This window comes from Anoplolepis gracilipes, chromosome 16 (assembly GCF_047496725.1).
Source record: "Anoplolepis gracilipes chromosome 16, ASM4749672v1, whole genome shotgun sequence".
NCBI lineage: Eukaryota > Metazoa > Arthropoda > Insecta > Hymenoptera > Formicidae > Anoplolepis > Anoplolepis gracilipes.
The window spans coordinates 4092863-4106938 of NC_132985.1; the positions used below are offsets into that span (position 1 = coordinate 4092863).

The window sequence follows — 14076 nt, forward strand, 5'->3', positions numbered from 1 at the left end:
TTGATTTGACATATTAAAGCTTGTGTAAAATATTTTTGAAATACATTGATAAATGTGCATTTTATTCGTGTTATTTTTTAAACAGTAATTATATTTTATCATGCATAGAGCTTTCATAAAAACTAGGTCAACAGTGAAACTAATAAGTAAAAACATTCGTATCAAATCTGGATGGACCCGATATGGTCAGTGCAAAGATTGGAAAATAAATTATTTTTTATATAATTGCGTAAATATTCCGAACTCATTGCAGTAATATATACTCGCGATTAGAGCGTGAAATCTCTCGCAACTTTGATTAAAATTTGAAAACGTGTATTATAATATATATACATAAAAATAATAGATAATTCTATTTCTTTAGAATTTTTTATCGAATAGCTTGTACCATTTCTATTCCTCTGGACTCACGTATTATGTAGCATGACGTACGATTCATATGCAAAAGCGTCTAGTCACGGTGACGCCATGTATTTATCTGCGTGTATGTCATACGAAGATAAGCGCGATTTACAGTCGAGTTGGTCGATCGACCAAATGTACATTCACTGGAGACAATTTTACAATATATATAAAAAATGTATCGATATATTTATTAGATATTTATTAAATTTTTGCAGCTAATATTTCTAGCGAACAGTTGTTAATGTGATTATATACGTTTACTATTAACACAAATTTTTCTTTTACACACGCATACATACGGTATTTCATAATATTTATTAGACAGATGACACTTTTTCTGCAGTAAATAATAAATACTTATTACTGATACAATGCATTTAGATAATAATATGTTAATATTTCTTCCAGAATGTATATACATATTTTAAACATAAATTTTGAATATTGTCTGCATAAGTATTAAAATTTTAGACTAAAATGAGAAAAATTACATAAAATATACTGGATTTTTATTGAACTTGTCCGACTTATCTAATCTTTTAAATTACCTTTTATCAAAATACTACAAAATACTTGCTTAACGCTATAAATAAGTACAAATATCTTTCAGCGGAGAGATTAAGAAAAACAGTTTTAAATCGCTAGATAATTACTAACAGCTAGATAAATTACTTGAGAAAATTACTTAACAATAAACACAAATAAGAAACAAACTTTTCGATAGTAATAATTTCATAACATTACATTTTGCCCAGAATTTTCCTAAAATTAACTATCTATAATCTATGTTATGTACATGCATATATATAGATATATGTGAAATATTTCAAATTACTCATTGTTATAGTAGTACTTATTGTAATAGTAGAACATAATACCGAAAACTGCGGCAGTAAGGTAGGCAAACATAGACGAGGACTTATGTTTTGTCTCCTGTTTTTTATACTCGTCACGGTGCTCCGTGCATGTTATTGATTCATCTGTTTAAAGAAGAAAATTTTCCTTAAAGCATAATGACATTGAGAGGCGATTGACTTTTATATCTATTACTCTCATTGGGGGGGGGGGGCAATAGAATTATTGTAACAACTGCTTTTGGAACAAATGTGGGTTACATTATTTATCATTTTATTTATTTATCGTAACCATGTTAAAATGCTCTTTTGAGAGAAAGTATAGACAAAGATATTACATATAAATTTATTTTTAGAAAACTACCAATTTAATAAGTCGTTAAGAACAATAAAATGATATATTTGATCTATAACACGTTGATATTAAATCTATCAATTTTTGCATGATTAGAAATACAATTAAAGTAGACAACAACCTGACTCTTCTGCACTAGCTTTCTCTTCTGCATTAGCGTTCTCTTCTGCACTAGTTGTCTCTTCATATATGTCCTGGCTCTTTATGGATTGAGTCCGATTCCTTACTTTTCCGATTTTAAACTTTTCTCGAAGTTGCTTTGCCTCGTCAGAATGGCCGATATTATCGAAACATTTCGTTCCATCTTTCCCTGCTAATTCCATCAATACCTCTTCGCCGCCAGGATGTTCCTTCACGAACGTCGACAGATTATAGACATTTCCGTGTATTATTATCCATAGATCCTCACTATGCAGAGCAACTTCCTCGATTGTATATTTAGGCATCGTGACTTCAAATGCTGAAAATAAAAGTTGCAAGGAAAACAAAATTAGTGAAAAAACTCGACAACGAAGTGTCTCGGAAAAAATTCACTTGCACCCTATTTTTTGTTTTTAGCTGCGTTTTTTTTTTTTTTTTTTTTTTTTTTTTTTTCTTTCTTTCGAACAATAGGCGAACCGCTTTTTCGCGCGTAGAATATCACTTTTATAACATCACCTTGGAACAACGCACTTGCGCGCACGAGATTTATTTCGATGCTGGAGATCTCGATCGGATGGTGCGCTTTGAATGACACTTTGAAAGGGAAAACAGGCCGCGTATATCGGACGGAAATGAGTTTCTCGACGGCCAGGTCGCTTGGTCTCCTCGCGCGTTCGCGGAGTCACTGCTCCGGCCAGTGGCCGTCGTGTCGTTTCTTTTCACCTCACGAATGTCGATGGCGAAAGACGGGTTTCTCGTGCTGTCGCGTATTTGCATTTCACACTGTCCCGAAGAACGGTAACTCGCGGAACACTTTCGCGGATATTTTTCGGCCTAAATATATACATATTGCCGACGAAGCGCGATACCGAGCGATTATGCCTTATTTATTTTACAGTCCTTGTATATTTATTTCTCGACTAACGTAGGATAGTCCGTTGTACAACTATCTCGCTTTTATTAATATACTATCGATCGCTATTACTCCCTTCAGTCCATGTATGCGGGTTTTAGAAGCGCCCGTCAAAGTTTTGTGATCTCTATCGACTATCGATCGTATCAGTTCGCCACGTAGTTCGAGCAAATGTAAATTTTAATCTATTAATAGACGTCGGGCACGAACCTCGATATATTTGATTCAGAAACTTGAAACTCTACAATACTTTGATAATATCGCTACGTCGATTTGTAAGGCGGACATCTTACTTCGCTTAACTCGAAACGAAGTTTGACCTGTTAATACTTACATAAGTTACACACAGTCACACAAAGAATTTGTATCGAAACTCACCTAATTTTGATGATTCTGATAGAAAGAAACCTCAAGGCAGACGATTGTGTTGCAATACAATAGGTCTTTGTGCACGTTTTGGAAGTAAGAATTATATATCACTCTACAGTGTTACGGTAATAATAATCGAGCCAACTCTCTTTCCCAACGATCTCTGCGATATCGATACGTAGATTCGTATATATAAACACCATCTCATGAAAATTCATCAGTCAATACATTCTTATTCGACCGATGATACCGCAGAATTCGAGACGCACGATAGGGGAAGATGGTCGCGCGATAGTCGAATGTACATAGATATTCGACTCTTACAGAAATATGATTCTTTCAAGCTAACGTAAATGTATCATTATTTTATTATCACCTTGCAAAGACTATTTTATTATTTTTGACATTAATCTCTTTTTATAATTAGATTAATTGCAAAATTTTCAATCTCACGCAAGGATCTCATACTTAAATTATACTTGAATTTAAATATGTCTCGCTTACAATCGATTAACTGACAATAATTTTTCGTTAAAAATAAACATAAACATATAAATAAAGGTCAAAGACAGAAAACAGTAGAATCTATTTATAGCTGACACGATAAAAAAAAATAAAGTAAAACATAAATATCGAGTATAATATCCGAGATCATTATATATATATATATATATATATAACTTGTATGCCAGGTATAGTTGACATAAATGTCGAAATTAGTATCGAGTATATTGTCGACTGGTTTAGCGTTTACGAAAGTGCAGTTGGTGGCGCGGAACTTACCACAGGGATGGAAGTTTGTCGCATTGAATTGAATAGAGCGATTCATGTTTAGATTAGTTCATCACGCCGCTCGTAATACCGTGGAAGTTTGCAAACTCTAGACTTCTGCCACGGATGCCACTGCAGCGGAGGACTGTTAAGCAAATGCGAATTTGGACGCAATGCAGCTTATTCTCACAAAGCCGTGTTCCCTTATGGTTATCCCGTCGCGTCGACGACTTGCAAGTCCTTTGAATGTGTTTGCGTGGAATTGCCATAAGCCTATTAAGACATCTTCCTTATATCCTTTATTTTTTCGTTTCTCTTAAAAATTATCTCGTCTCTAGTCGCACATCTTGTGAAAATAAGTGTTTTATTTTGTTTTCTATTATTATATATATATATATATATTTTTTTTTTTTTTTATTTAAATGTAAATATAAAAGCGTGATGTAAATATTACCTCCATACAAATTAGCTTTTGCTGTAATATATATATATATGTATATATATAAATTGTGTAATGTCAAAGTTTTATCCGTGCGTGGGATGACATTATTTCAAGTTCGCGACCTTGAAACTTTGGGAAACCATTAATTATCTTCGGCTCTTGAATATTCAAGAAAATTCAACTTACGGAGAAAGTGCCGCGATCGTTCGGGAAAGTTTCGAAAGTCCTGAAACTCTTGGAAAATTGAAAATCTATATATATATATATATATATACGGCTATGGCGCATTTCAGAACGATTAAAAAGATCGATTATAGAGAATGTAATCCTGTATTGTCGGTATCTTCGTACAATGTGTGTATCGTCATTTAATGTTTGTCCGAAAAATAATCTCTTTCCGTCGCACAAAAGCAATCGCAAAATCTCTCTTTCACAAACGCACAACTCTCTTCAATGATGCAGCGTAGGCTGCTATTTACGGCACGTTGCCTCTTTCAAAGGACAATCGATCTATGTTGTTCTTTTCAAGTTTACCGATATCGAATGTCAGAGGATGGAAGTCCGGGCAAGGCGAGCGGAAGTTTCTCTCGAGAATTCTTCGGGATGCCTTGTTCGCGAGAAACGCGGATCAAGAAGCACTAGAAACGAGAAGCTTTCATCTTCTTTTATTTTTCTGTCCCTCCTCTCCTTTCGTCGATTAATTATCAATGTCGCTGCCAGCTTCTCTCTGATAAACTTTACTTTTGCACTACGATATATAAATAAGACGCTTATTACTCGTAAGCTCGAAAAATGCATTTCCGATTAGTTAATATAAACTTAATGTCACGTTATATGCTCGCAAACAGAAATGAAGAAGGAAATGAAATGCAAACGTGATACTATCGTCGAAGAATAATATAATATAATATATGTGGCGACAATGCAATTCAATCAATTTACCAATCCGTTGAATCCTGTCGCGCGTGTAAGAATCTTTGTTTATTTCCATTTCTATCACGCCGAGAGAGATTAATCCGGTTGATTCGAATGCACATGTTTGAATTAATTAATTTGATTAAAATCACATTTATAGCTTTAGCCAGAGGCGTATGCATTGTGTAAATACTGGTGTGCAATGTCGTTTTATCGATTGTTCTTTCGAATCTTGATAGCGACAATTCGGGGCAGAAAACTATGTAACGTACGTGTCGTAAGCTTGTTTTTCATTTCTCTTAATTCAAATGAATTTCATTGACCAATTATAGATACATTCGAGTATATTCCTTCTCGTTTCCCATTCATTCGCCAGCTATTACTTAGATATCGTCAACCTTTATTTTCAATGAAATGAAGCGGGATACGAATATTGTTGTTGCCTTCGCTTTCTCGAAAAAAAAAAAAAAAAAAAAAAAAACACATGCAATTTCTTGCCTCGCGAAACTGAGACGATTAAACTGCCAGAGTATAAATTGCATTTATTTTCTTTCTTTCTTCCTCTACCTTTATACATGTGTATATATATATATCCTTCTCTCGAGTCTATCACTTCGAGATTAACGCCGCATCCAGGCAGGCCCCTGTTACCGGACGTCTGCATCGGAAACGTTTGAATGGACTTGTACGAGATTGGTAGGGGATTCAGGTAGGAGAAGAGAGAGGGAATTGCTTTGATCTGCGTAATTAAACGGCGCGATTTCTCCGCACAATACCAATGGTTGCCGGACACACTGTGTACGTACATACACGTGGATTAGATCGTTATCTGTTTTGGATATTTCGCGTTTGAACACACAGCTGTCGATATTATCGGCAATTTTTCGCTTTTGCGTTATTCGCATCAAAGCCATCTCCGGATGTCCATCCTGCATATACGTACGTCATTGTCTATCGGTTTTCATCGTTCCGTACTCGTATACTCGTAAGTGTATTATATTTTCAGCGATACTGTAACAGCGACGCAACATTTCATAACGCGCCCGTTATCTTTCATAGTTTTACGATCGCCGATTTTCATTATTTTTTATTTTTTTTTTATTTTTTTTTTTTTTTCCTTTACTTTTTACGACGCGGACGACAAGTCGAAACTAGCCGGAGAAAGATTTGAAGAACCACCCGACGTGCTGCACTTAGCCGTCTCGACGTAGCGTGATCACGATCTGAGAAAATGGTCTACTGTTAGGTAGACTGTTAAGCGACTATCAGCACGCGATCTGACCATTGTCGTCTCGAGGTATTACTTAGAAGTCCCCGTGGCAAAAAGAACGGGGTGTAGATTAGCGTAGCGAGGACGAAAACATTCGAGCCATCGTTAGGTCGTTAACCATGAGGGGTGAGGAAAGAGTCGTGGACTCGAAAAAGTAGACAGACTCAGGTTATCGCACGATTTACATTGAACTGACGTGTAATTAAAAAGAAAGAGCGCGTCGACTCGTTGAACTGTCAACTTTACGATATCAGCTGAGATTACATAATCGTCTGTCAGTAGTGGAAAAGAATCGACGGAAGTACAAAAAATCAAGTATAATCTAGAGAATCGTATGTAAAAAAATTCCTTGATATATATATATATATATATATATATATATATATATATACACTTGACAGTTCAACGAGTCGACACGCTCTTTCTTTTTTAATTACACGTCAGTACAATGTAAATCGTACGATATATATATATATATACGCTTTACCCGCATCCAGATTCTAGAATAAGCACAAACTCTTTCTTGTGGAATCGTTATCTACTCGAATCCTTTCAGCTTTCCGACTATGATGGAAGTTCACGGTATCAGTTTCCTCTTCTCGATGCAAATCGATACGCGAAAAGTTCTCCGGAATCCACCCCCGATCCTTAAGTGGCTGTCGTACAACGTCATCTAACGCGCCCGAATATCTTTTGTGTTCCAGAAAACCGGAGCCAGGATCAAGATCTATTCCAACACCTGCCCCCGCAGCACGGATCGCCTCATCAGCATCTGTGGAAAACCCACGACGTGCATCGAATGCATACGCGAATTGATCGCCACCATTAAGACCGTAAGTATACCGTGCGAGAGATCATGACTTTCATATAAATCGAGGGGTTACATCCTATACGTACGAGCGAATGCGATTCTTCTTGTTAGGCGCGAATGATTTGTTTCGTATCCTCCTACAATGCGTCTCTACAAAGTGTCTCGATATTCCGTTTATATGTTAATGTAATCTTTCTCGTAGATAACGATATATCAAAAAAAGATTTCGTTAAATTTTTATGGAAAGTTCGCACATCTATAGTCGATCATCCCAAGGAAGAAGAGTAATACCACGCTTTTTTATTTTCCAGTCACCGTTGAAGGGTGTGAACAACCCCTATGACCCGCACAACTTTGACGATTTTTATGCCGATGATTATGGCGGCTATGGTAGTGCCGATGGTAATCAGGGAAAGGTTGGCGGATTTGGCGGACCCGGTGGTCGCGGTGGCGGCGGTGGCGGCGGCGGCGGTGGCGGCGGTGGTGGTGGCGGTGGAGCCGGAGGTGGTAAGAAAGAAAGCATTATAAAAAATAAATTTTTTTAAGATATTTTACTTTTTAATTTAAAATTTTAACTTTATATGTATAAGTAAATACAAATTTATTAGATAGAAAATTAAATTTCATTATTTAAAGAAATATTTTTGTTTTAATAATTGTTATCAAAAATTAATTTGCAAAACTTTTATTTATGGTACAATCTAATAAATATAAAAGGATTAATTTGTTAACAATATTGTAATTATTTTTATAATATATATATTTATAGTTAATTTTATTAATAGCAGTAAAATTTTAAAATTGAAAAATTTTATAAAAAAACGAGTTCAAGTGTAAATTTATATATATATATAAGTTTAAAATTTTAATTAAAATTCCACTACCAGGTAGCGGCGGAATGCCACCGAGACGCGACAATCGCGGCGGTCCTAATGACATGAACCGCGGCTTTCCACCAAGAGGCGGTCCGCGCGGCGGAGGCGGCAGTGGCGGCGGAGGAATGTCCGGTGGCCCGCCGGATCGTGGATACGGTGGTAATTCGCGCGTAGGCGGCGGCGGAGGCGGCGGCGGAGGCGGTTACGAAGGTGGCCGCGGTGGTGGTGGTGGATATGGCGGCGGTAGCAGTGGCGGAAACCGAGGCGGACCGCCACCCTACGGCGGCGGAAATTACAACGGTGAGGGGGAATTTTTTTTATTGATGATCCGTAGAGGCGTAGCGATGATCAAAGGACCGTCTTGATTTTTAACGTTTTAATTGAGGATTCGGGCAGAGAAATGTTTTTAATTCCGCTAAAAATATATATTAAAGTATCATTAAAGATTCAGATATTGATGAGATACGGATGACAAACATTCCGTTAAATCGTCGTATGTCGTTGAAATATATATTCGAAGATCCGCATACCCGTGAAACACGAGTCCATTAATGTTTCTTTTATCGCAGGTGATGGATGGGGGATGCAAGGAGGCGCGCCTAATGGCCTAGGTAGCGGCGGTAACTTGGGGATGGGTGGTCCACCTATGGGTGGAAACAATCAAGGCAACCAGGGCAACATGAGCGGAAACAAGACCAGTACACAAGTCACCATTCCCAAAGACGTAAGTTGATTAAGTTAATACTTTGAAATAATAATCGTATTTATTTCTGTATTCTCGATAAAAAATGTTTAACAATGTTTAACAACGAGCGCAATATCATAGATGGAATTGTTGTTCTTAGACTATATGTTGAAATGTGAGAGAGGCCTAATTAACAAAATTTTCCTTTTATTTGCAGTTGGCCGGAGCCATAATTGGCAAAGGCGGTGCGCGGATCAGAAAAATCAGGTCCGACAGTGGTGCTGGAATAACTATAGACGAGCCACTGCCCGGCAGTAACGATCGTATCATCACTATTACTGGGATTCCCAGTCAGATACAAATGGCACAGTACCTGCTGCAGCAGAGGTAATTATTACGACATATATTTTTATTGTATATTTAATGCTAAACGTAGGCATTCGCTTTTCATTTCATATTAACATTAAACGCTATCCTTATATTGGCAAAACTTGGAGTCAAACTTTTATTGTCAAGTAGCGCTAAATAAAAATGGGAGAGTACATTAATGAGAGAAATATCGACATTTATAGCTCAACATATTTAAACATGTATTGTATTTTTAATTATAAAAATGATAAAAATTGCAATATAAAAGTTTATGACACATCATATTGTAATACATATTGTTATGCGCCGCAATTTAATTATAATTTTGTGAAACTTTGCATAAAAATTTTTGATAATGAGAGATAAAAAAATATTGTTAAAATAAAATCGAAGAAAGGAGGGACGTAGAGAATCCACGTTAGAATACATATTATCCTTGAATCTCAGAAAATGTAAATAATTTTAAAAGATATAAATAAATGCATGCTGTAAGATAAAGTCAACTCATATGGTGTCTGTGAGTGATATACGTGGTGATATTCAGTCTTCGATTTTATATAACGTGTCTGATCATCGGAGTATTCTCCTCTACCGTTACCGTTCTCGCATGATTCTTCGTACTTCATCCGCCCGCTTATAACCAACATCGTCGCCATCGGGTCATTTCATCTCATCTCTAGGAACTAACACAATCTGACTAACAATAAACGAACGGAGGCGCATGTAACAAACTCGCAATGGTGGAGGAAGAATCGAAACGAACGAAGAAAGAAGAACGACGCGCTAGAGATTCTCTAGCCCACAGCATGAAAGAAAATGGAGCACCGTTGTATGGAAGACTAGTGATTTTGTTGTTCTACTTTCGATGTAACAAGGAATCACTAATCATCCTACAAAGGCGCTTACAAACGTCGCCTCCCCCGAGACCTGCTTTCGGAACTAACATCATTCCCGCTACGCCTCGTTTGCTCATCGACGCGTCGTAATTTCGCTCGACTAAAAGTAGCGCCTTTTATAATAAGTATGCTTGTATCCATCGACTAGTGGCTGTAAAGAAGTGATGTAATACTTTATTAATATTTGGTTTTTTTAATCATCCCGATTTTCGGATAACATAATACATTTCTATTCTTGGCGTATACTAATACGATTGAAGCTTTAAGCGCTATTATCACTGCGTTATTATTTGCTGTATATTATAGCATCGAGATAGCATCGTTCAGATATCATTAAATTAAGGCTTTTCATATTAACATTATTTAATTTAAACTTGCGCAACGTGCTTGAATTCTTATCTTTTTGTATTTTTACTTGACCTTTTATGAAAATATTTTTAGAGAAAATAGTTCTTAGCGAAAAAATTCTAGAGAAATTAATAACAATTACAATATTAGGAAAAAGAAATGTAAACTACATATATGTTATTTTAATTCCTTCTTGTTCTTTTTATTATTTATTTTTCTTCCTATTCTTTCAAATTCGACAATTTAACTTTCTCATTGGCCTTCGATTAAACGAAAACTTTGTTATTTTATCTGTTTCAGTGTGCACGAGAATGCAGATCATTACTAAGCCATGGGTGCATTCGGGGGAGAGGGAGCCAAAGATGCGTTTTTGTAATTTTTTTTTTTTTAGAAATATTTCTTGGATAAATATATAAACGCTGAGAAAGTGGAAACTGAAATAAGTACACATGCACCCAACGGAGACAACTTCCCGCAGAGCGCTGTGCGCAGGATAATCTGTAGAATTTATACATATACAAATACACCACACGTGAATCACCCTCTCCCAGGAAGAGAAACGCTTAATGGTCTATGCTAACGTGACCTTGATGTAGCGAGATACTATTCTCAAGGATGGTAGCCGCCCCATCGCAGCCTGCAAAGTAAATTGATCTTGAATCGAGTACCGCTAACATTTTCGATGTCGGCCTTTTTTTTTAGTATAGAACTTATTGGTATCGTGTCCGAGGCACATACACATACCCTGTCGATGTGACAGCGGGGGGGTTTCAAACTGGCGAGCAATCGCACCGTGTTCCCCGATGTTAGCATTCCCGAGAAAACGTATTTATCGCTTGAAAGAGAAATCCAAAGAATGATCCCTTCTTTACCGTAATAAGCACGAGCTTTTACGTCAAGACATCGTGTATCTCCCTCTTTTTCTCTCTTTTTTTTTTTTTTTTTTTTTTTTTAAATTATTAGATCTTGTTCCCTTTCATCCGAACGGAATTAACGTTTTAATTTCGAATACTATATAGTGTGTCAACGAATAATCGAGACGCTGGCGCGAAACAGCCAATTTGAAACCGTTTACACGCGTAAGCGACTCCTGAACATCGAGAACATGACAACGCACACTTTTTTCTCCTTACGTTTCTTTCCCTCCCCCCCCCCCCCCAGCTTTTTGATAAATTCTTTACAAATTTTAATCCTATTGAAGTGTAAGAGTAAATGCGCATAGAGTGAATGCGAAGGCAACAGTGTCGAAAGAGTGAGGAAGTTGCAGCGACAAAGAACAAGAGAGAAAGAGAGAGAAAAAAAGATTTCATACTAGGCAAATATATATTTGCAAAAGAAAAGAAGTAACAAAAATATATCGAGAAAAGAAACTGTACATAAAACCCACTAACATCCTCTTTCCCCTTCCTTAATTGCCGCATACACCCTTTCTCTGCTGTTGCATTATTATATATTATTGTAGTTACTATATATTGATTATTATTATCATACGATTTATTGATAAGAATATCTTTTACGTTATTATATCCCACCCTCTAAATCTGTACTAATCATACCTTTATCTATAGGGAACGCTAATCTGCGTTTTTAGTGTTATAATTAGTAAGAGTAATTAGACTTAACGAAGAGATGTAAGTAAATATAAAGGGGCACCATCGGCGAAGAGGGAATTAAATAATGGTTTAGGGAACGATGCTATAAATCTGCAACGAAGTAGCCAAGTCTGTTATGTATTAGTAATATAATATATTCTGGTAAAAAACATCATGTTCAATTTACTTTTTGACGACAAATGAAGCGTACTTTTTATTTCTCATTCGTCTCTATAATTATTTTTCTATTATTATATTGTACAGAGAACACTTCTCTTATGCGAGAGAGAAATGTGTGATGTAGATTATCGAAACGAGACCACGACGCTGTTGCCGATAATTATATTGCAGTTACAATCTTTTATCACGATCATCCTCGTCAATATGTGTAAAAATCTTGGATTCGAAACTTCACACAAAGATACGACGACTGCGGTCTTAAAAATAACACACGCCAGATTCAACGTATAACATGATCTGTAAATATATATACTTGTACCGTAGAAATAGCACTATCTTGTGAAACGCAATTCTGCTCGAGCGATTGTATTTTTTAACAAATAGCGGCCGTATAGGTAACTTTTTTCCAAGTGCAATTAAAGAATTGTACCGAAAAAGCGCTATCTAGTGCAGCCGTTCGAGCGATCGTGATTGAAGAACCGCCTCGGGGAATAGCGATTTTAATTTCCGAACTAACGTTGAAAAGTTATGATTGTCATATACCGGATATACCGGATTGTAGAACCCTTGACCCGGATAAAAGAAGCTGGTGGTCACACTGTAACATTACACGATCGTCGTTTCCAGTTTTCCCGCTACCGATGGTCGACCCTGCGTTAATTCGTAATATCACCTTTTCCTCTCTCTTCTCGAATCCCTGAATACATTAGTCTGGTCAGTAGCCCAGTCACTACCCCTTTTTCTCCCTTCCCCCTTCCTTCCCTTTTTACCGAGGTACCTTACAAAAGGGCATTTTTAAGCATCTTGGCCAACCGCGTGGCAGAGTGTCCGTTACAGATGACAGCGTACCGACCGCTAGACACGTGATTCGTCATATGCGGATGCAAATCTCTGTGCGTGCAATGAATTTTACATAGATTTAAAAATGTCCCATATTTTTCACAGCAACTGATTTCGATCGACTGTTCACAGAATTGCTGCGACTTTTCACATACATAATAAGATTTCCTTATTTTTTTTTTATAGTAATTTTTTAGTTCGTACACTGCATATCATTGCTCAAATTCGGATCCACGATTTCGCGAGAGAGAGAGAGAGAGAGAGATATCTGAAATTAATTTCTTTAATACATTATATTACTACATTATATATTTATTTTATATCCTTTGGAGAATTAAATCAACTACTTAATATTATTTTAATGATTCAACTTGGAAAAAATATCAAGATTGTTAATCTGTGAACAGTTTCACGGAATCGCCTCGGTTCGCCAAAGTTTACATTGGGAATCTTTTTTTTTTTTTTTTCCAATGAATTTTGTAAAAATTCAAACGAGCGTGCGACCCTGCAAACGAGAGAAATTTAATCAAAATTGTCCCGCGTGAAGCTTCGTCCGCGTGTATGCATTTTTCTTTTAACACACTTGTTAAATGTAATCCGTTTCACACTATACGACGAGAGGCACGTAAGCACGCGTGTGTGTGAATGATAGTGCGAAAGAGAACGTGTTCAGATGCCTGTCCGAATGCATGAAGGAAATATATTATGATACCAGATATATATAAACCGATTATTATAGAGAGAAAGAGAATCGGGTTTTTGGAAGAGGTAAAGATAACTTGCGAGCACCATGATTATAAGTGGAAGAGAGAGCGAGCGAGAGAGAGAGAGAGAGAGAGAGAGAGAGAAAGAAAGAAAGAAAGAAAGTGAGCGCTATACACTCGTTCGTATCACGATGTGTGTACTGTATAAGATATACAGTTTACAATTATTTGTAACGGATACTTTTTATTTGTCAAATAAAAGTTAGTACAAATGTGCTTTTTCTTCCTTTCAATCCGATCGAATTAAATTAAGTGCTGTTTCTGCGTCTTAATTCGATTTT

General features: G+C 36.5%; 2 protein-coding genes across 9 annotated transcripts in view; one reads left to right on the forward strand and one right to left on the reverse strand.

Moving 5' to 3' along the window:
* The window catches only part of Hnrnp-k (Heterogeneous nuclear ribonucleoprotein K), an 88683-nt gene extending 74672 nt beyond the window's left edge, over positions 1 to 14011 (forward strand). For all 6 annotated transcript variants that reach the window (XM_072908301.1, XM_072908299.1, XM_072908305.1 and 3 more), the window contains 6 exons: positions 7140 to 7268; positions 7558 to 7753; positions 8134 to 8421; positions 8691 to 8845; positions 9024 to 9193; positions 10720 to 14011. In XM_072908301.1, coding sequence (XP_072764402.1) covers positions 7140 to 7268; positions 7558 to 7753; positions 8134 to 8421; positions 8691 to 8845; positions 9024 to 9193; positions 10720 to 10747 — 966 coding nt within the window. In that variant the 3' untranslated portion in view covers positions 10748 to 14011. The remainder of the gene's footprint in view (positions 1 to 7139; positions 7269 to 7557; positions 7754 to 8133; positions 8422 to 8690; positions 8846 to 9023; positions 9194 to 10719) is intronic.
* LOC140674630 (uncharacterized) lies at positions 590 to 4075 on the reverse strand. 3 transcript variants are annotated; one of them, XM_072908307.1, is made up of 3 exons: positions 3821 to 4075; positions 1736 to 2074; positions 590 to 1385 (listed from the first exon to the last, which is right to left on the reverse strand). In XM_072908307.1, exons 1-3 carry the CDS (start codon positions 3864 to 3866, stop codon positions 1237 to 1239), a joined length of 534 nt encoding a protein of 177 aa, XP_072764408.1. In that variant the 5' UTR covers positions 3867 to 4075; the 3' UTR covers positions 590 to 1236. The 3 variants fall into 3 exon arrangements, with proteins under 3 accessions (XP_072764408.1, XP_072764409.1, XP_072764410.1); XM_072908308.1 differs by lacking the exon at positions 3821 to 4075 and adding an exon at positions 3047 to 3332; XM_072908309.1 differs by lacking the exon at positions 3821 to 4075 and adding an exon at positions 2272 to 2613.
* Positions 14012 to 14076: the final 65 nt, after the last annotated feature.